This window comes from Dama dama, chromosome 12, assembly GCF_033118175.1.
Source record: "Dama dama isolate Ldn47 chromosome 12, ASM3311817v1, whole genome shotgun sequence".
Lineage (NCBI taxonomy): Eukaryota > Metazoa > Chordata > Mammalia > Artiodactyla > Cervidae > Dama > Dama dama.
This window is the reverse complement of record NC_083692.1, coordinates 15,260,421-15,283,800: the sequence shown is the minus strand read 5'-3', so window position 1 is coordinate 15,283,800 and position 23,380 is coordinate 15,260,421. Positions and strand designations below refer to the sequence as shown.

Genomic DNA, 23,380 nt, shown 5'->3' with positions numbered 1-23,380 from the left:
CTGGTAGCTCGGCTGGTAAAGAATCTGCCTGCAATGCAGAAGACCCCAGGTTGATTCCTGGGTTGGGAAGATCCCCAGCAGAAGGGATAGGCTACCCACTCCAGTAGTCTTGCCTGGAGAATTCCATGGACAGAGGAGCCTGGAGGGCTACAGACCATGGGGTCACAAAGAGTTGGACACGACTGAGCAACTAAACATAGCACAGGTGTTGAAATGACACAAACATACACTTTGCTCATCGTATAACAAGTTAAATACAGGTAAGAAGACATATTGCAGTTACCCTTCTGGACTTTAATATACGAGCAGTCCATAATTCAGTGTAGAAAAATCAGGAAACAGAAAACAAAACAAAACAAAAAACCAAACACAATCCCACTAGACAAAAATAACCGTTGTTAACCTTTTGGTGCATGTCCTTTCAGAAATACATGTATATATACACATGTATATAAGGACACATGTATATATAATATACACATGTATATATAGATATATATATACACACACACACATATATACACATGTATATGTGTACATATGTGCACATGTATATATATACACACATGTATATGTGCACATATAGATAAACATATACATGTATACATCTATATATTTATATATTCCCCCTCTATCCACAACCATCAACTTTGTGTGGGGCATGGAGACCACAGGTTCTAATGAACAATTCTGTACCATGATCTTTTGATCTGTTGGACTGTAGTACCTACTAGCTCTGGTATTAATATAGCTTTTCATTAACTATTCCATTAATGTTTCATAGCTTCTTATTCTAGGGTTCAGTACAAATAAAAACGTATATATAATATTTATATGTGTATATGTTATATAAATATTTATATACAAATTACATTTATATACTTATATTTCTGAAATGTACATAGTATTAGTGAACATGATTTATGAAAATTTTTCAGTGTCAATAAAATTGGACTAAAGAAAATTTTCTTTTTTTTTTTTGGTCAAATTGTGGGATCTTAGTTCCCTGATCAAGGATTGAGCCCTGTGCCCTTGGCAGTGAAAGCATGGAGTCCTAATCACTGGACCCCCTGGGAATTCCTGGGGCTGAAAAAATAATTTTAAACGGTTGCATATTATCCCATATGCTGTACCATAATTTCTTTAACCAATCCCCAAGCCTCTGCTATTAGAGCTACAGATTGTTTTAGCTCTTTCACTGTTATATAGAGAATGATGTTATATTAGAGATGTTTACAACTCTTTCTTAAGAACTTTCTCTAGGACTTCCCTGGTGGCTCAGTGGTAAAGAATCCACCTGCCAATGCACCAGACATGGGTTCTATCCCTGGTCTGGGAAGATCCCACATGCCACGGAGCAACTAAGCCCGTGAGCCACAAGTACTGAGCCTGTGCTTTGGAGCCCGGGAGCCGCAACTACTGAGCCCATGGTCCACAAGTACTGAAGCCCACATGCCTAGAGTCCATGCTTGGCAACAAGAAAAGCCACTGCATGAGAAGCCCGCGCGCCACAACTAGAGAAAACCTGCACAGCAACAAAGACCCAGCACAGCCAAAAATAAATATACAAATTTTAATTATTAAAAAAAAAACTTCCCATGCAGTCCTGTGACCAAGGAACATAATGCTGGCCATTGTTTTTGGGTGAATATTTGCCCCGAAGCGTCCAGTTCTCTTCCTCAAAATCTGGGGTTAATACCAGAGACCAAAACAGACTCAGTTAGGTCTCTGTGAAGAGCCTCAGTTGGGTCAGGGGCTGAGCCTATCTTTTGTGAGAAGCCTTCAAGGCCATACAAAAGCAGATGGCTAAGCAGACAACTGTCAGAGACAGAAAATGATGCATTCAAGCAATGCATCAAGCAAAAAGAAGCAAGGGGTTGTGGAGTCCAGGCAGCTGGTGTCAGCTGAATTTGGACCAGGGACAACCAAACAAAGTTGCACCTTGGCCTCCTCCAAGCCAAAAGCTGAGAGCTGAATTGTCTTTTTATTATTTATGAGCTCTCTATACAAAGTTTTATCAATTTTATGTGTTATAAACACCTGCTTCTACTCTATGATTTACCTTTTTACTCTTTTAATGCTGTCCTTTGATGAATCAAAGTTCTTAATTTTAATGTAGTCAAAATTTAGCAATCTTTTCCTTTATTAGTGTTTGTGTGCCCTATTTATCTTTCCCTACACTGAGATCAAGAAAATATTCTCCTAGATTATCTTCTAGGAGTTCATTGTGGTTCTTTTCACATTTTGATCTACAATTCAACTGGAGTTGATTTGTGTTTATAGTGTATGAGACCAGGATGAAGGTTTTTTTTTTCCTTTCTTTTCTCTTAGGATATTCAATTTCACCAGCAACACTTACCATTCCTTCTCCATTACTCCACAGTACAATCTTTGTTGCAAATCAAAGATTTTGCTTTCAGGCCTCTATTCTATTCCCAGGGCCTATTGGGCTGTTCTGTAAAAGCCTTAATCCATTTATGTTTTCTTTGGTCCGAGCCTCGAGGCATGTGGGATCTTAGGTCCCTGACCGGGAATCCAACCTGTGCCCCCTGCAGTGGATGCATGGAGTCTTAACCACTGGACCACCAGGGAGTTCCAATAAAATTTTTTAAAAGTCTTGATACATGATAGAACAAACCTTACCATCTGTTGTTCTTACTCAAGTGTCTTGGCAATTTTATGGCCTTTCATTTCTACATATATATTTTAGAACCAGCTTGTCAAATTCCACCCTAAAAGCCCACCGGAACTCTGCTAGGATTTTTATCGGGACTGCATTTTATCTATAAATCAAGTTGCGGAGAATTGACATCTTCACAATATGGAGTCTTCCAAACAGAATATGATACATTCTTCCATTTACTTAGATATTCTTTAATTTCTCTCAATAATAATATAATCTTCGGCATAAAGTTTTTACATATATTTTGTGAGGTTTATTTCTAGGTATTTGAACTTTCTTTATGCCAAATTATATATACATATATATGTATTTTTAAACTTCTTTGCTAGTATATATGAATGCAATGGAATTTTGCATATTGGTCTGTACTCAACAATTTGGACAAGCTTATTAATTTGATAAATTATCTATAGACTCTTTTGGACTTTCTCTGTACACAGTCATCATCTGCAAACCACAGGTTCAATAGGATTCCTTTAAAATCCTCATATATTCTCTTTTTCTTGCCTGACTGTTCTAGCTAGAATATTCAGTAAAATGATGAAAAAGCAAGCGGTGAGAGTAGACAACCTTGTCCTATTCCTAATCTTAAAAGGAAAACTTTCAAATTTCCCCATTAAGTTTGATGCTGCTTGGGGGGGTTTTGTAGATACGCTTTATCCAATTAAGAAAGTTTCCTTTTAATCCTAGGTTTGCTAAGAGTTTTGAATCATAAGTAGACGCTGAATTTTACCACTTTTTTTTTTCTGCTGCTATTAAACTGGCAATTTTAATCCTCTAGTGTATAAAAATGGTGATCATACAGCTGACTTTTTAAAAAAATGTTAAAACAACTTTGCGTTTCTGGAAAACCCCACCTTGGTCATACATAACGCTGGATTCAGTCTGCTAATCTTTTGCTAATGACTTTTTCCATCTATGTTAATGAGGGACATTAAACTGCAATTTCCTTTTCATCTGGAATCATTTTGATTTTGCCTAAAGAATATAGTTACCTGTAAGTAATAAATCCTGCTTTTAATTGCCTGAAAATATCTTTATTTCACCTTCATTCTTGAAGACTATTTTCACTAAGAAAAATTCTATATTGGTAGTTATTTTCTTTCAGTATTCTAAAGATAATCTAGCTTTCACTGCCCTGTGCATAAATCAGATGTAAGCCTAATTACTATTCCTTTGAAGGCAAACTGTAATTTTGTTCTGGCTACTTGTAAGATTTTGTCTTTGCTTTGGTTTTATAGCAGTTTTAATTTAATATGTACCTATTGTCGCTTATATACCCCTGCTTGGGGTATACAAGGCTTTATGAATCTGTAGATTCCATTAGTTTTGGAAAATTCACAGCCATTATCTCATCAAACATTTCTTCTGTTCATTCTTGACCTCCTTACCTTTTAGGACTCCAGTTGTACATATGTTAGACTTTTTACCACATCCTCTGTGTCTCATACATCTTTCCTGAATTTTCCACTGTTGTATTTTACATATTTTCTTCTGACCTTTCTTCCAGTCCACTATTCTCTCTTCAGGTATAATAACTTATTGTTAAATCTATCAACAGAGTTCTTCATTTTCATCTGTATTTTTCAGTTACAGAATTGCTAATTGGTTCTATTCTTATAAATTTCAATTTTCTGCCAAATTTCTCAAGCTTCTCTTTTATCTCCTTGAACACAGTAAATACAATTTTTAATTGAAGTATAGTTGAATAGTATATTCACTATATAATACTATAGTATAACGGTATAGTTGAATTATATTGAAGTACAATATAATTATTTTAAAGTCTGTATCTGGTAACTATAAAACCTGATGTTCCTGTGGATCCAGTTTTACTCATTGTTTGATTTTTGTTCAGATTGTGTCTTTCCATGCATCCAGTCATTTCTGATACACACCAGAAACTGTCTCACAAAACTGTTTGTCAAAATAATCTGAAGACTACAGTGACCCTTCAGAAAAGATCTGCCTTTGCTTTTTCCATAATGAGGGGGCGCTAACACCCTGGGGTAACCTTAACCCAATTTCATGAACTTAGATGTTTCTGAAGCTGAGCTGTAGTCTCTGCAGTGGCCTGCTTCTAACTTACCCTTACTTCTAGAACATAGCCTTTCATGGTTCTAGCCCAGAGAAACAGGGGTTCACCAGGATTCCCCCTACTTGCTTAATCCCTGTTGCTTTAATTCAGAGACATACTTTCACAGTCTCGCCATTCAGCCTATCCACGTAGGAGTCCCGCATATCGTCTCAGAGGAGAGAACCCCAAACTGGACTCTCATCCGCGGTCCTCCCTCTCTCTGCTCTCACATGGATCACAGTCTAATAATCCTTCATTATCTGAGAAGTTCACTGCTCTCCAGGATCTTCAAGCAGATATTTATATTTCAACAATTATTTCCTAATTGTCTCCAGTGGGAGAACTAACCCCAAGTATCTAGTCTGCCATTACTCATAACAGAAACCTGCATTGCCTCGCCCCTTTTCAGTTTGAAGATACCTTAGTGAATAAAATGGAAACAAAATAGAAACTTCAAAAGTCTGCCTTCTGTCTGTCACTGGAAAACAGTATAAGCCTCTGTAAGTAGTGAGTCATAATGAATACTTCGATAACATTGAATTTTAAGACAGAAATGAAAATTAGCACAAAAATAAGGTTTCCCTGGAGGCTGAGATGGTAAAGAATCTGCCTGTAATGCAGGAGACCTGGGTTTGATCCCTGGTTTGGGACGATCCCCTGGAGGAGGGCATGACAACCCACTCTAGTATTCTTGCCTGGAGAGTCCCATGGACAGAGGAGCCTGGCGGGCTACAGTCCACGGGGTCCCAAAGAGCCGGACACGACGGAGACTAGGCACAGCAGAGCAAAGGAAGACAGAAGTGGATTTAAAGAGTAACATCGTAAAATAAGCTACCAAGGATACAGTGTGCAACATGGGGAACACAGCAAACATTTTATAACTATAAATGGAGCATAACATTTAAAAATTATGAATCATTATATTGTATACCTGTAATCTGTATATTATACATCAACTATACTTCAATTAAAAAAAGAATTACATGAAAATAACCCCTAAGCAGATTCGCAAACTGTATTTCATAGAAACTTCATCTGAGAGAAAAAAGTCCAGAAGTCAGTTTCTGATGAGCAAAAAGGCAAAAAGAGATATGTAGAATGACTGTAACTTACAAAATAAACACAGTGAAGAATCTCATGACATGCTTGTGTATAGTTTTTCTGAATACATAATATATGCACATTATTCAAAATTCAAAAACCATAAAGGTATACAGTGAAGACTTCCTCCATTCTCAGTCCCTACCGCCAATGTCATTAGGTATTGTGTAGTCTTTCAGAGATATTTTACATTAAAAAAGTATGTGTGTATAAAAAGAAAAAAAAACATATATATACACTTTTTCACACAAATAATGAACATACTAGACATCCTAACACATGCTTTGTTTTCTCCACTTATATCTCAGAGACCTTTCCATAACTATATATAACAAACTTCCTCATTCCTTTCCACAGCTGGTTAAAATTTCATTGGCAGTGTATTCCATAATTCATTTAACCAGTTCCCTATTGATGGACAATAGGGAACTATTTCCCTATTTTAATATTAATATTTATGTTTTTTCCAATCTTTCACCATTACAAACAATGCTATAATAAACTAGTATTTGTTTTAATTAAACAGGTGTGTGATCTATAGGATAAACTCCTGAAAAAAATGGGGCAATAAGGACATATACTGTAATTCTGAAAGATATTGACAAATTACCCTCCATAGCATTTGTACCAATTTCCACCCCCTTTGGCAATGCATGAAAGTGTTTGTTTCTGCACACCCTTATCACCAGTAAGATATCAAACTACCCAACACAGTTATGATTTCCACTTTCCTCACAATGCTGAGCATCTTTCATACGTGAAAAGCCACTTCCCGTACCATCTGAACAACTTAATGTATGCAGGAGAAAAGAGTGAAAAGAGATACTGCTTTTGATTTTTAAGGTTAAAGGTATTCACTAAATTACATAAGAACTATTGGTAAAATAACTTGTAATTGGATTTAAAGAGGCAGGAAGGAAGAAAAGAAGAAAGATATTGAAGATGCAGTCCTGTTTTAAAGAGAAAGAAAACAATTACAAACACAGCTTTTTAGGCTTCCTAAATTTAGTTAGTAAAGTTAAGAACACTATAAAGAAGAAAAAGCCAATTTCTCTATAGTATAGCTTTTACTATGTCAGCCAAATGTAGACCAATTCTACGAGTATACCTAGAAAAGAATAGAGAAACCAGGACAAGTGTTGCAAATTTAGATGGCACTTAAGGACAATGTTTTTTATTTTAATGGTATTTATTTTCATATGTCTTAGGAAAACTGATGCATCAAACTAGTAATATCATGAATATTATTTAGAATGAAACAATATTTTAAACATCAATTTAAAGAAAAAACAATAACCATTCGAAAGTATTCTCTAACGTGGCAAAAATTCTGACTGTGGTACCTGAAAGGCCAAAGTCTTGGAAACAATGAACAGAAAGAGGAAACTGGAAACTCAAGAATAACTCAATTTTAGGGAATTCCCTGGCAGTCCAGTGGTTAAGACTCATTGCTTTCACTGCCTGAGGACCAGGTTCAATCCCTGGTCAGAGAACTAAGATCCCACAAACTACGTGGCTCAGCCAAAAACAGTTTTAAAAAAGAATAACTCAATTTTCAGGGACTCCCCTGGCAGTCCAGTAGTTAAGTCTCCAAGCTTCCACTGCAGGAGACACGGGCTCAATCCCTGGTTGGGGAACTAAGATCCTGCATGCCGCACAGTGCAACGAAAAAAACCAAGAAAGAAAAAAAGAGAGAATAACTCAATTTTGAATTGATGGCCTTTAAAGCAAAAGTGAGAAGGAAAAAAGAAATTTTCTTAAAATAATTTATTTTATATCTGACAATTTTAAAAACACGTTTTCTTTCTGTGTTACCAGAATAACGTTTTAGACATTCTGGTCATGCTACAGATTTAAATGTAGTGAGTACTTGGTACTCTCTCTACAAAGAGAACCAAAATGCCGGCTTTTTCTAAAGTATTTGAATATCAGGTCAGGGTTCTTCAGAATCGGTCTCATAGGACTTCCCCTTCACTAAACAGGCGGCAAAGAGATGATTAGCCTAGCCTCTTAGATTCAACTCCGGAGGAACCAAAAGCAGGTTACGTGGTTATAGACTCAAGAAGCTTAAATGAAAAGAAACCAGCTGAGTTTAGAATCCAACCAGATCCAGAGACCACATCCATGTGATCCAGTTTCTCCTCAGCCCTTGGGAGTGGATCACACTCCACGGTCATCCAGATTACAAACCTCGGTCATACTGTTACAAACAAAATTAATGAGGGACTAAATTGACCACCTCAGTAGCATAAAAACACAACTGCTGTAAAAAAAAAAAAAAAGAAAGAACCACAGGCAGAAGAAATTTATACTCTTTTGATATAAAACTACAATAGAAACCCCAAAACCACAGGAACTCTTTGGCATGGACATCCACTCTTTTGCTCCATCCAACACAATAACCACCAATTTTAACATTTTAATTGAAATTGAAATAGCCACAGATAAGCAACATTTCCAAAACTGCAGACAGACTTATTGCACTGCTTGAAGTCCTACATAAGAATAACAAGTTCAAGTTCACCTGACCTGTTTGCAGTCTTTGACGGTCTACATGAGTTGCTAGTTCTCAGGGTCATATACACCAGACCAATTTCTACTGCTGACTTCAAGGTTATAACAGACTTTGCCCTTTATTTTCCCCAAAGCTCCCTAAACTACAAAAAACAAACAAACCATGAAAGAATGAAAAGATCTGTTCTTAAGTGACGTAAGGTATGCCTCAGAGTTTCACTCTATAAAGAGTGCTCACTCTCTCCTCTTGGGAATTGAAGGGCCCAGGTGCCCCAAATAAAAGACAATTAAAAATAATTAGAGTTCATAAAGCAACTAGAACACTGTGACCACTGGAGAGTTTAGTTCAGAACATCAACATTTTTCTTACTTCATAACCAAAACCTCAGCTGACAAATATGAAGACCCTGAAAAGGTAGTCTCTATTGAGAATACTTTTAAAAAACAAGTCACAGTTATTCTGGATAATTATAAACTCCTGCTTTGAAAGAATAAGACACATGGAGACATCTAAACCCTTAATTCAATAACAACTGCATGTCCAATCTCATTTCTTACTGCACTTTTCCCTCTAAGGAAGGATGACAGAAACCTCTTGATTTCATTTTTAGGTCTCTATTGGTTACTCTATTGCTTATTTATTGGATCACTTTCCAGAGGAAGGTGGCACAAGGATTCAATCAAACTCCTAATTTGAAGCAGCTTTTGTGTTGAGTTTACTCCCAAGCCTACACATCTCTGAGCTAAGGCAAATGCATGCTGTCCACACTGCTTTGGAAACCCAGCTTAACTCTAATTCAAGATTTCTCGATAGCAGCACTACTGACAGGTGGGGCCAGATCATTCTCTGTGGTGGGGGCAGTGCTGTACATTGAAGGATGTTTACCCGGTGGCTCACCCAGTAAAGAATCTGCCTGCAAAGCAGGAGGCCCCAGTTCGATACCTGAGTTGGAAAGATCCCCTGGAGAGTGGAATGGCAACCCACTCCAGTGTTCTAGCTAGAACATTCCACAGAGGAGCCTCGTGGGCTACAGTTCATGGGGTCGCTGAGAGTTGGACACGACTGAGCAATTAATATTTTACTTCTTTCCTTTACATGGATGGAAGTTTCTGAGTCTCAGTATCTCAATAATGGTGCTTCCTCTCCTCCCCAACCCAAGTGACAATCAAAATGTCCCCTAGGAGAGGCAAAACCTCTCCTGGTTGAGAACCACTACTTTAACCTAAAGAATATTCTTGATAGGCACTGGATGCTCCTTCAAATCTCTATGTATGTTGAGACTTCGTCTCACAATCTGGCAAGCATTTCCAGAACACCTAGGACACAACATCAAGGGCTCCAGGAGAGAAATAGACAAGACAGACTCTATCACCACCCTCCAGTTGACTTCCTGGGGGTATGCACATAAATAACTGCAATAAAAGACACCCAATTATATGAAGTTTTCAATTGTTGATTTTCTTCCTGGGCACTCTCATCTTACCAAACTAAAAACCCCTTGATGGCAAAGACCATTACCTGCCCCAGAATATCAATGTTTGATTAATAGCCAAAAAATAAACAAACTATTGGGAACTTCATCAAAACAAAGTAATAATTTCATACAGATGGTGAAAACTCCACACCTAACCTGGGCAAGTAAGTTAACCTCTCTCAGCGGTAGCTTGCGCTGTAAAATGGGGAGGAAATGCCTGTTGACAGGATTAAGTCAGATAATACAAGGAAGTCTTTTTCCACATTCTGGCAGAGAGTAAGCATTCAATTAGTGTAAGCTCTCATTACTATTATTTTATTAGCTATTTTATTAGCAACAAATGTTACCTCAAGGGGAAGAGGTTGTTTCTGCACCACAATAACAAACCCTTACACAACATAAAAGAAAACAACACTCACCCTGCTTTCTGAGGGCAAGAGGAAGGAAGTAATCATAAGTATTTCTATCAAGTCCTGGGAGGAAAATGTGAATGCAGGAACCAATTACAAGGGGTGGGCTGGGGAGAGACACACTCAGAGACAAACCCACTATCCACCAACATATTTCTGGACTGTTCTTAAGGCCTTTATATTTAAAATGCTTGGGTATATTTGCCACACAGATCTAAAGAGGAAGTAAAAAAAAAGCCTTAATTTATAAATACTGATAGATGCAAGGAACAGATGTTAATGAGACATCCTGAGTGTTCATTTGCTCAATCTTTCAGAAAGTAGGCTTAAAATTTCTGATTTACTATAAAGCATCAGAGTTCATAAGAAGGAAAAAGCCAAAAATTGTTAAACTTTTTAAAGTAAGAGAACATAAAGTCACAGGAAAAGGAAAAAGCTGGGTGATTCAAAGCGGTGTGGATGTGTGCGTGTGTGTGTGTCCCAAGTACTTTGGCCCATTAGGAAAGGGGAGCTATTTAGGACAGAAGAAAAAGACAAGGAAAGTCACTATGCTGGAAGATACACATTCAAGAACACCTCTGACCGCAGGTGGAGTTTCGGTGAGCAAAAACAGACCTTATTCTCACAGTAATGGGTAACACCAGTAACTGTGCATACCCTGGGCTAGGCACCAAGTGCCTCATACACACTAGTCTATGCAGTCCTCCCAGCAGTCCCTCAGGCAGGTACTACAGAGCCCTCAGTTTATAGAGGAGGAAACAAATAGAAAAGTAACTTGCCCAAGTAAATGAAATATTCAGCCTCCAACCCAGGCACTATGGCACCACCTGTACTATATGGGGTCGATTTTAATTTCAGAACTGGAAAGTTAATTCATACTTGCTACTTGGGGAGACCAGTTCTCTCCCCACCTACCCTTTTGTATTTCAAAGGCGCATCTTTTCAGCTGCATTCCGTGTAGAGATAAGGAGACATGAAAGGTAAAAGTGCAATCGCCGGACACTTTCGCCTTCGAACACTGACAGTGTAGCAATCCACACAGAGAAAATTAGCGTGGGTAGAAACGAGATAAGTCTCCTGAACAAGAAGAGGAGGGTCCCGGAGAATAAGGGAGGTCGACAACGTTCCTACTTGGCCGCTATTTCCTGCCTTGGCCGCTATGTTCATTCAAAGAGACCCCAGAGCCTACATAACTCCCAACTCTGCTTTTCATCTCGCCCACTCTTAATGGAGAGAAAAGGATGCGAGGTGAGGTGCGGGGGGCCTAGGTGCAGGGCGTGGCGGGGGGAAGGAGGCTTGAGCAAACGGGATTCTGGACAGATGAAGGCGAGGCTGCCTCTTCGGATGCGGGGCGGAGAGGCGCGTGGAAGAAAGTCGGGACCTGAGACAGAGGTGAGGATCAGGACGGGGAGCCAGAAACCCGGGGGCAGCCGGGGCAGCCGGGGCGGCGGGGTCGGGGGTCAGCAGCCAAGGAGTGATGGGCGGGCGTGTGCTGAAGGCTGAAGGGTCGCCGGGGACACAGCAACTCGGTCACTACCATCGGGGTTGATCTAAGAAAGGAAGCAGGCAGGAACTAAGGCATTTCGAAAACAGAAGTAGAAAATAATCTCGAGCGAAGAGCAAGCCCGGAGGATGGCAGCGGCCGGGATGGGGGGTGCTGGGCACAGGAGGATCCAAGAGCCGAGGCAGGGGCTCCGCGCGCGAAGGGGCTCCCCCCAGGCCGGTCCGCTCCTCCAGGCATCGCGGGACCGAGCTCACCCGAGCCTCGCGCCGGGCCCCGAGGCGGCGGCACGCACCCGCCGGCGCCCGGCCTTGCGTACCTGAGGCGGCCGCCTGGCTCCCCTCCACTCCCGGGCCGTCCCCGAGGCCGTGCGCCGGCCCTCGGCGGGCTGCGGGGCTCCAGATGCCCGGCCCCTCAGCCGCCCGCGGGTCCGACATCTGCAGCCAGCGCCCGCAGCGCCTCTGCCGCCAGCCGCCGGGAGCTCCGGAAACAGCCGAAGGCCGAGCTCCGCGGCGAAGAGCCGAGCGGAGCCCGCGGGCCGGAAGGGGCAGCGCGCCGGCCCCCGCGCGCTCGCGGGAGCTCTGGTTAGCTGAGGCTGGCGACTCGGGCTCGGGGGGCGGGGTGGGGAGGGGGGTTCAGTTCAGTCAGCCATGGCAGATTTTTAGTCAGTGCTTGAAAGAACAAACAAAACCCGGGGAGGGGAAGATTCCTTGAGACCTGGCCGGAAGTCGTGGTCTCCATAGAGACGCTATCGGAAGTTGGAGTTGCTAGGCGGCCTGGGCGCGACCGCTAATCTGCGTCATGGCTGAAGTCCCTGAGGATTACGATTCCCCCTCCGAGGAAAATGAAAACCTGAAGACTGAGAGACCGAAACTTCACTTTCTTCAGGTGACCGAAGACATCGAACCAGGCAGCGTGGCAGAGGCAGGCCCAGAGATTCCTGTAGAGATTGACCAAGACCCACAGCCAGAGACAGAAGAAGAGGCCTTCAAAGAGAAGACACCAGAGAGTGCTAAAGATGTGCCTCCGCACCTAAAACCAACCTGGACGTCCGAGGAAGAGGTTCCCCACAAGTTCAGGACAGACCTTTTCAGCGAGGTTGAGCTAGGGATTCCCCTAGAGGTAAAATCAGAGACTTTCGGACAGATAGAAAGAGAGCTTTTCAAGGAATTGCAAATCCCTGTGGACAGAAAGCATGAGGAACCAGAGGAGGAAGCCAAACCGGATATTCCTGAGGACGTACCCATAGAAGAGAGCAAACCAGAGGTTCCAGAGGAGCCACTCAGAGAGCAATATGAAAAGACAGGTCTAGAACCTACAGAGCCAACCAAACCAGAACCTCCAGGTAAGAAACCAAGAAAATCAATTGAAGAGGCAGATCAACAGCCACCAAAGGTGACCACATCAGAGAATCCAGAGGAAATACAAAGTAAGTCACCTACAGAGAAAAGGACAGAGTCACCTGAGCAGGCCAAACCAGAGTTTCCAGAAGAGAAACCGAGTATGGCTACTGAGGAAACACAAGAAAAAACTCCAGAGCCACTAGAAGTGATCGAATCAGAGTTTTCTGAGGAAAAATCAAGAAAACCAATTGAGGAAACAGTTACAGAGCCATCAGGAAAGACCACATCGGAAGTTCAGGAGGAGACACAAAGTAAGTCAACTGCAGAGAGAGTTCTGGAGCCACCAGAGGACACCAAACCAGCAGATCAAAAAGATAAGCAGAAAAAGTCAACCGAGGAGACAGATCTAACACCATCACGGAAGTTCAGATCAGAGGAGACACTAAGAAAGTCAACTGAGAAGAAAGGTCCAGAGCCCCCAGAACAAACTAAAGCAGAGTTTTCAAAGAAAGAACCAGAGAAAACTGAAGAAACAGGTCAAGTGCCACCACAGAAGATCAAACCAGAAGTGCAAGAGAAGACACAAACAGAGCCAACTAGGGAGATAAATTTAGAGTTATTGGATAAAACCAGACAACTACTTAGAAGAGAGACACCTGTAGAATTTGCCAAGGAAGATAGGTCAGAAGCAATCAAATTTAAACATTCTGTTGACAGGGATGAGCTTGAGTACTCTGACTATCCAATAGGAAAGTTGTTAATAAAAGAAACTAAAGTTTCAAAAGACTATGTATTAGAGCCTCTTCCAATAAGTGAAGTAGACTCAGTGAATATAGATTATGAGTTTTCTAAAGAACTCCAAAATCTGTTCCAGCTTTCTGATACCAATTATGAATTCTTCTCCTTTTTCTCTGAGTCTCAGAGGGATTTAAAAGAGTCCTCTGGTGAAAAGCAAGATCTGTCCCTAGAGTCAATGAAACTGGTACATAAAAATAGAGACACCCAGCCAGAAAAAAATTCTGATCTACAATTTGAGTATCTTCAATGGAGCCCAGAAAAAGTTGCCAAGTGGATTTGCCAGCTAGGCTTCCCTCAATACAAGGTACACAAAAATAACATTTGCGTGTGTGTGTTACATACTCTCATTCTTTTACTTCTTATTCCTCTATCCTTACCTGAGATTTTGTATCTTCACTGGAAGAAGTGTAGGACAGGCATGGACGATTGTAGAGGTAACTTGGATTTTAATTTTGGCCTTTCCACTGATATATACATATATTTGTATATTGGGAGATGAGGGCAAGTTCACATTTGTTTTTCCTATTCATCACGGTGATTGATTATACTTCTCTACAGTCCTTGAATAAAGACTAATTTATGTAGGCTTCTTTTCATAGAAATCTGTATTTCTAAAAAGATTTCATCCGTGGTAGATTTTTTTGGTTTGGGGTTTTTTTTTAAGCTTAAAAAAAATTTATTTTTTGGCTGCACTGGGTCTTCATTGCAGCTCATGAGCTTGTTAACTGCTCTGTGGCATGTGAGATCCCAACTCCCTGACCAGGGATGGAACCTGCATCCATTTCCCACTACCAAGCACTGGATGGACTACCAGGGAAGTCCCTGAGGTAGACTTTTTGGTACTTTGTTTTTATTAGAAGCTCCCTTAACTTGAACTTGTATTGTTAGTCTTAGTGTCTACCCCAAATGTATTATATGGTATTGTGATCACCCACCCGTACTAATTTTTATAGCCAATTAACCAAGACTAGTTTTCTTTTTAAAATGGAGTGAATCCTCTTATTGCACTCCAACTATGTTCGTACGCTACTACAAACAACACAAGATCTGAAATCTTTGGTACTTCTGTACTTAAAAATGTAGTTCAGGTAAGAAAGAAGCACTGGTTGTATCATACCAAAAAAAAAAAAAAAAAGCAGCAGTATGAAATTTAATCAAGAGTTTAAAATATGTAGGATTATTAGGAGTATTAAAATTATTTCTTCTCAGTATAGCACTAGCGACAAACATGACTTGTTTATTCCTCCCTCCTTGCCTTTTTTCTTCCTTCCCTCCTCCCTTTCTCTTTCTTGCTTTTTCTTCCTGTATTTGCCATCCATCTTTTGAGTGATGTTCTCATTGTACTGACAGGAGTGTTTTACCACAAACTTCATCAGTGGCCGAAAACTCATACATGTAAACTGCTCAAACCTCCCTCAGATGGGGATAACAGATTTTGAGGACATGAAGGTGAGTTGTGTATGGTTTCCTGATAGAGCACTGCACCAGTACTACATCTATCTCAAACCAACCTCCTTTTATTCCAACCTGGCCTTTGATTTCTGCCAGTGGTGTTATCATACTCCCAGTCCCCCAGGCTCAAAGTGGTTGCTTCCACTCTTTCCTTTGATTCCCCACAAAGATCCTAAGAACTCTCTCTCCTCCTATAGCATCTGGTTTTCGCCATTCCCACTTGTTCAGACATTTATCAGACCTTTACTAGAATATACACAACGTTCGGGTAGCCTGCTTTTAGCTTCTGTCTATAGGCCCTTTGGGGGTTTTCCAGGTGGTGCTAGTGGTAAAGAACCCTCCTGTCAATGCACAAGACATAAGAGACATGGGTTCAGTCCCTGGGTTAGGAAGATCCCCTGGAGGAGGGCATGGCAATCCAGTCCAGGAATCTTGCCTGAAGAATCCCATGGACAGAGGAGCCTGGTGGGCTCACGATAGGGTCACAATAGAGTTGGATACAACTGAAGCAATGTAGCACAGCATAGGCCCTTTGGATTCAAGGGCCCTGATTTTAGACTGTCACTTTCCAACCATTTACACAGTGTTCTCTTCAGAAGCCTTCTTTAGATAGTCTCAACTCCTTAGCTTCACAGTGGTGGGCTTCCCTTGTGGCTCACACGCTGAAGAATCCTCCAGCAAGGCGAGAGACCTGGGTTCAATCCCTGGGTTGGTAAGATTACCCCGGGGGAGGGCTTGGCAACCCACTCCAGTAGTCTTGCCTGGAGAAAGCCCATGAACAGAGGAGCCTGGCTAGATACAGTCCGTGGATCGCAAAGAGTCAGACAAGACTGAAGCGACTAAGCACACACACAACTCCTTAGCTTAGGATTCAGGATCCTCCACAAGTGTTCTCCCACCACATGAATCTCCTGCTCCAGCCTCACAGGTCAAGCTCACACCCTCGCAAACCTGTCTGATGCATTCTTCCTCCTATTAATAAACATCTTTGCTCAGTTCCCCCTCCCCCTGCATGACTACTATGAATCTTAGTCATCCTTCATGACCCCAGTCAATTCTCATCTCCCCAGGAAGTTTTTCCCGATCTTCCCAGCCCATGGTAGCTTCACCTCCAAAGCTGTCCTGCATTTTATGTCTCTAACACCCATATGTCACTTAAAAAAAAAAAAAAACATATGCATTTTGCTTGCTCTACTCCCTAACTTTGAAACAAGTTACATTAACTTCTCTGGACCTCAGTTTTCTAAGATCTCTCCAGCACCAACAGTCCATGATTATCTTTGCATAACAGTACCCTCCATGTATAGTGTTTTGTAGTATACAAAACTTCCCATACATAATCTCATTTCTAACCTTTGCTTGAATACCTCCCACCTCAACATACCAGTGGTTTCATTCATTACACTTTTGCCCATAAATGCTCTGCCTCAGTGGTTCTCAGTCTTGGATAGGCTTTGGAATCAAATGAGATTTAAAAAAAAAAAAAAAAGATTCCTGGGTTTCAGGCTCCAGAGCTTTTGATTCCTCAGGTCTCGGGTAGGCCCTGGAATTTGTTCCCTAGGTGACTCCTTTTTTCTTTTCTTTTTCCCCACCCAAGGGGAATTTGGTGAGTTTTTTTTATTTTTTGGCCACACCACATGGCTTGCAGGATCTGACTTCCCTGGCCAAGGGTTAAACCTGAGTTCTCATCAGCAGTAGCACAGAGTACTAACCACTGGACTGCCAAGGAGTTTCCCCATAGGTAACTCTTGATCAGTCCTTAGAACTATATAATTCCATAAGTCATATAATTTAGAAAGTAAGAAAATTATCCTTGTTAATACATAAAGTCGTTTTTCTGACAAGATATAAAGAAATCCTTTAAATTGTTAAATACATAGTCCTAAGTGAACATTTAGTCTCTTGTACTCAATCAATAGCTATCCTCCCTGAGTTTTTACTGTATGTTGGACACCATACATCTATTACTTCATTTAATCCCCATTTACAGAAGAGAAAACTGAGACCAGACAGGTGAAGCAACTTACACAAAATCATTCAGATAATAAGAGCCAGGATTCAAATATATTCTGTGTAATATCCCAATCCATGCTCTATTTAAACCACTACACTATATTGCCTCTTTTTTTAATATTGCCTCTTTAAATGAATAATTTTGTAACTGTGAGCCCACATATACATAATATAGAAAAGGACAACTTATTACAAATTTTTTTGTAATAAGTTGATAGATTAATTACAATAATGCTTTCATGTAGCTACCAAGTACTACCAGGTAAATATCTTATCCTTTTTATGTTCAAAGATAATACAACCATTTTTATGAGCTCTAATTTCTACTCATGTATATAATGTACTCAGTTTTCTAAATAAAAATAAGGAACAGAAATGCAAAAGTTTTTGCAAGTTTTGCAAAAATGCACTAGTACAGTAACTTGTAATATAAATTCCTAAAACATTTAAATACCAAAAACTTCAACTTTTCATCATGAGAAAGTGTTGAGTCTGCCAAGTCATTTTGCTTTTCTTGACATTTTCATTCCAAAAGTACATGTGAATAATAAAAATTCTAATTATGCTTTTTCTAGTCTTGCAAGAAGCAAGAGGTCTTAAATATCTTCTGAAATCCTCAAGAGTAAACGATGAACCCAGTAGTCTCTCCTTATATTCCAAGAAGTTTGAATAAGCAAACTTTGGAATACTTACTATCAAAGTCAGTAGACAAATATGGCCTCTCCTTGAAATTACTAGGGTAACAAAGATCAAGATATTCATACAGGTATGTTAGATAAGCTTTGCTTGACAGGTCCACATAAAAAAAGCTAATTATACACTATGATACAGGTAACTTTTTAGAGATCAAATGTGACCTTAAGCATACCACAGATATCTTCCTTACTGATATACTAAGCGTTTGTTACCCCACCATTGTAATTATCGCACTAGTACAGTACATCCACAATTTTATCTCATAACAACACTTAAGCAATGTAGTTATCTTTTTCATGCCAACTCTCAATTATCATTGTTCACAGGCTTTAGAGATTGGGAGGAGTCAGGACAGGTTGCTTGAGTGTACAGAATTTTGGACATGGCTGCTAAGAAATTGGATCACATGTAAACTGTGCTTCCCATTTATAAGTGAAGTGAAGTCGCTCAGTCGTGTCCGACTCTTTGCCACCCCATGGATTATAGCCTGCTAGGCTCCTCTGTCCATGGAATTCTCCGGACAAGAATACTGGAGTGGGTTGCCATTTCCTTCCCCAGGGGATCTTCCTGACCCAGGGATCGAACCCAGGTCTCCCACATTGCAGGCAGACGCTTTACCATCTGAGCCACCAGGGAAGCCCCATTTATAAGCCTTGCAGTTAATTCATGGCCAATTTCTGTTCCCTTCAACTTCCCTTTACTTTCATAATTTTGCAACTACTCATACTTCCTCTACAGAAATAACTCACCTTTCCCTTTGTCCTTCCTAGGACATACTAAGATGACCAGAGAAGAGCTAAATGTATAGGTTAGACTGGGAGGAGTGCAGAAGAAAAGAAGCGCTAATTATTATTCTTCCCTGGCCAAGAGCGTGCTGGAAACTGCTCTCCTGTGTTTCCCATTTGTAGTGATGCACTCGTTTGGTAAAAAGGAGAAAATATTTCTATATTGTCCTTTTTTTGTCCCTACTTATTCTAGGGACAAGCTATTAATAGACAAGATAGCACTGTGTTTACTTTAGCTTTCTGTCTTAAAAAAATATTTCTCAAAATATTTTTAACCGTTCACTCCAAGTGAGCAAAAGATAACAGATAACTCTGTGACAAATATTTGAAGAAGAACAGATGAATTGCACATTCCTTTTATATGCCTGATTGTATATTTCAAAGTAGAGCCTTATCAGCTTTATAATATCTCAGCAATTTTACTACACCTGCCTTGTTGCAAGCTGATTAGCACAACTCATGTCACAAACAACATGTCAGCAACTGTCACTAAATGAAAAAAATTTTTTTTAATTTTCAAGTAATTTTAGTCTTACAGAACAGTTGCAAAGATAGTACAGAGAGTTCCCATGTACCTTAACCCTGTTTCCCCTAATGTTCACATCTTATGTAATCAGGACACCTTTATCAAAACTAAGAAATTAACACCAGCACAGAACTACTAAACAAACTATGGACTTTATGCAGACTTCTACAGTTCTCCCACTGATGTCCATTTCTCATTCCAAGATCCAGTTGGAGATTGCATTTAGCTGTCCTGTTTTCCTTGGTCTTCTCCAATATAGGACAATTTCTTGATCTTTCTTTGTCTTTCATGACCTTGACACTTTGAAGAGTAGTAGCCCGGTATTTTGTAGATTTCCCTCAGTTTGTCTCACGTTTCCCATGAAATTATATTTTGTGGGGAAACCATCACATAGATGATGATATCATTTAATCATAGCAGGTAGGACATGGCATTGACATGGTCTATTATTGGAGATGTTAACTTTGATCACTGGGTTAAGGTGGTGTCTGCAAATTTCTTCACCACAGTTACTGTGTTTCTCTTTCATATTCTCTTCATCAAAAGTGAGTTACTGAGGCCAGCCCACAGTCAAAGGGAGGAGAATTAAGCTCCCCCTCCTGGAGGGAGTGAGGAATCTGCAGGCAGTGTGGGAGACCTGGGTTCAATCCCTGGGTTGGGAAGATCCCCTGGAGGAGGGCATGGCAACCCACTCCAGTATGCTTGCCTGGAGAATCCCCATGGACAGAGGAGCCTGGTGGACTATAGTCCATGGGGTCACAGAGTGGGACACAACTGAGCGACTAAGCACAGCACAGCACAGACCTAGAGTAAATACCACAGTATTAAACATACCGGGGGAGGTGGTTTGAGGCTATGCAAATTACCTGTTTCGCCTTAAAGCTTTGCCTGATAATTTTAGCATTCATCAATATATCTTCCCTGCATCAGTTACTGCTGTTACTCTAATGATGATTTCCTATTTCTCCATTTCTTCCATGTTTAATTGGAACTCAGCTTAAGGAACTCCTCTGTGTTTGTCTTTTGAATCCTGAAATCTCAGTGACTACAGACCCCAATTAGTATTCCCACTGGGAATGCAAGTCAATGATATAGACTCTGTCTTTTACCTACAACCATCCCTAGGGTCTGAACAACTCCAATTTAAGTAAGATTTGAGAAGAAAGTTATCTTACTTATCTAAAATGCACTTTATGGGCAGTTTTGCATCAGGCTTAGAAATATCTGTGGTGTGAAGTTTACAGCCTTGTAACTATGGCCAGTATTTTTATTTATTTATTTATTTTTTATTTTTTATGGCCAGTATTTTTAAACAAATGCAAATTCATTCCACGTACTCCTTTGACTGTGTTCTAGCAGCAGTCTCATGGACTACATTCTCACCCAGAGGCAGAATATGAATTCAAATAGCAATGTTATAGCAGATCTACAATTAAAACTAGACTTTGAAAGTGTAATGACAGTTTAATCGAGCATATCAAGTGGCATGGTACTCAGTGAATACAAATTATATTTTAGAGACATTGAAAATTCTGGCAAAAGTATTTTAAAAAAATACACAAGTATAAGCACTAATAAATTTTAACTGGGATTTTAATGTCTGCTTTTTAGTGTTTGAGATTTATTTCCAGTTCAATGCATTGAATAACTGTTTGAATAATTATTTTTTTCTTAGCTGATTATTAACTGAGCCTCTTATTTATTAACCTTCCTAGAGAAAGTCATGGCTCCTAATCTGAACATTTTATCTGCTCATATCATTGGTCAGATTGCTCAGCCAAAAAAAAAGAAATGAACCCATCTGTGCCTATTTGATCCAAGGGCCTAGAAACATCTTTAAGTGGTACTTTTAGAAAGATAAATCATGTGATGTTTCTCTTAAGAAATGTGTTTTGATAATGCCAGGGTGGGAAGCCTTTCAGTGTATTCACTGTTTTATTTCCTCATAGAATTAGCTTGAGGGGTTGGCATTCAAGAGGTCTATGAAACTAAGTAAAACTTACTCGATTTTTAGTTGTGTTTTCAGGAAATTCCCATTATAAAACTATCCTTGCATTACAGGTAATTTCTCAGCATACCCGGAAGCTGCTGGGAATTGAAGAGCCATTATTCACACGCTCCATCCGCCTTCCCTACAGAGACAATATTGGCTTATTTTTAGAGAGAAAAGGTCATAGTGGAGTTAAGTCTGATTCCTTGACCTTGTCTGAATTTGTGCGAGAAGCGGGATTACAGGATTATGCTCCACGGGTGACCACCCTTGAAAATGACGCAGCATTATATTCCATTGACCTGTAGGGCAAGCTGGTTCACTTAACTTGAAAATCAAACTAAATTATGTGGGGGAATAAATGAGGCATTTCTGTGTTTTCTTTCTCCTCTTCATTCAGAATCAGAGTTTGAACTGCTGGTCCATTCCTAGTTCTGCCACTGACTCACAGCGCCCTCCCTTTATGTTTCAACTTTGCCCCTTGTTAAAACAAAGATAGCAATAGCTCTCTTTCTGGGTAACTATAAGACTTCCTGATAAATTCTAGTACTTTATCTGGTTTTGGAACACGTTGGGAAAACATAACAAAGTAAAATCACCTGCCAACTCAGATAATCCCAGATAATTATTGAATCAGCGTTAAATCAGACTGCGATGCACATTACAGGCAGGTCACTAAAGAGATTGCTGAGACAAGGACCTCTCACCCTTTTATATAGCCAGGCAGATATGATCCATTCTTGACATGTTAACTGTCTGTATCCAAAAGAAATTAAAACTTTTCATATCTTTGTGACAAACAGAAAGTTACTACCTGGAGCCAAGTCCTTAGGCTAAACTCCCAACATCAGGAAGACAAAGTGCCCCTGAAATGCTCACATTTCAAAGTGGCTTCAACAGCCCTGCCCCCAGAAGACAGTCCTAGGATGGAAAACTGGTAGAAGGTTCATTCACTTTTTTAAAAATATTAGCATACATCTCCAAAACAGAGAAAAAGGATTTAAATTACAAGTTTTTAAAAGAAAATGTTTTATGAAAAAGTGGGAGCAGTTCTCATTCCTTTTTGGCATCAGAGAAGAAAAATTTTTAAATATCTTTTTAGATTTGTTTTTACCTGTTAAAATAGCGTGGCTTATAGAAGTATCACAGACCGTGGATACTGACAGACAGTCTGGGGTTTGTCTACAAGGCTTTCTAATCGGTACCACCAGACTTTTACAAAATGAATTGCATGACTGGACTGCTCACAAGAAGTTAAAAATACTTTTTGTTGCTTGAATGACTCCGATTCCTCTCCACTTTCATAGACTTTTAACTTCTCTTTCTCTTCCCAGGCACACTTCTTAATCCTAAAAACCACTGTACCCTATCCAGTTCCTTACACCTGGATAAATATTCAAAAGAATCCTTTTTTGTTTTTCCCAGTGAGAGAAAGAACAGTGCCTCAATTTAGCTTTCATACCAAGAATATTAATGTTTGATGATGAACCTAATCTTTTCCCTAAGCAGAGTAACAAAATTTTATCTTAGACCATTTGAGATAGTACCACTGAGTCTGATTGGCTCACAAGCATGCAAAAGAAAAAAAATGTAAATGATTAACCTAAGACCATGGTGGTTTCCATGTACAGTGAATAGCTTTGTTCAAAAGCACTTTAGCATTCTGGCTAACAGTAGTTCTGTTTAGTGACAGCATAGTCACCACCATCCTTTCTCAACTTGATTGTTACTGACACTGTTTTCTATTCTGATTGACATAAAGTAATTGCAAAATGTGAAATAAATCTGAACTGTGCCGTGCTTGTGTCCGACTCTTTGTGACCCCCTAGACTGTAGTCCGCCAGGCTCCTCTGTCCATGGGGCTTCTCCAAGCAAGAATACTGTGATTGTTTACCACACATCTTATTTTTTTCTATTCAAACTGTAGGAAAATCAAGGTGTTTCATTTGTTAGCTACATACTACTACAGGGAAAGAATGTAACCATGTACTGTAGCTACATATTATAGTTACATAC

At 40.0% G+C, this 23,380-nt stretch overlaps 2 protein-coding genes across 3 annotated transcripts in view; one reads left to right on the top strand and one right to left on the bottom strand.

Moving 5' to 3' along the window:
• The window catches only part of TMED8 (transmembrane p24 trafficking protein family member 8), a 33,021-nt gene extending 20,800 nt beyond the window's left edge, over positions 1-12,221 (bottom strand). Inside the window, exon 1 of one of the 2 annotated variants that reach the window (XM_061156535.1) lies at positions 12,081-12,221. In XM_061156535.1, coding sequence (XP_061012518.1) covers positions 12,081-12,198 — 118 coding nt within the window. In that variant the 5' untranslated portion in view covers positions 12,199-12,221. Of the gene's footprint in view, positions 1-8,390; positions 8,406-12,080 lie in introns of those variants that run through there. The other variant, XM_061156536.1, reaches the window with a different exon arrangement.
• Positions 12,222-12,438: 217 nt separating this feature from the next.
• SAMD15 (sterile alpha motif domain containing 15) lies at positions 12,439-23,164 on the top strand. Its single transcript, XM_061156533.1, has 3 exons — positions 12,439-14,206; positions 15,253-15,351; positions 21,436-23,164. Exons 1-3 carry the CDS (start codon positions 12,563-12,565, stop codon positions 21,670-21,672), a joined length of 1,980 nt encoding a protein of 659 aa, XP_061012516.1. The 5' UTR covers positions 12,439-12,562; the 3' UTR covers positions 21,673-23,164.
• The last annotated feature ends 216 nt before the right edge of the window (positions 23,165-23,380 follow it).

Coding starts and splice junctions, on each gene's coding strand:
- SAMD15 (XM_061156533.1), top strand. CDS start 12,563: ATGGCTGAAGTCCCTGAGGATTACGATTCCCCCTCCGAGGAAAATGAA. Junction 14,207..15,252: donor TAGGCTTCCCTCAATACAAG/GTACACAAAAAT, acceptor TTGTACTGACAG/GAGTGTTTTACCACAAACTT. Junction 15,352..21,435: donor CAGATTTTGAGGACATGAAG/GTGAGTTGTGTA, acceptor CTTGCATTACAG/GTAATTTCTCAGCATACCCG.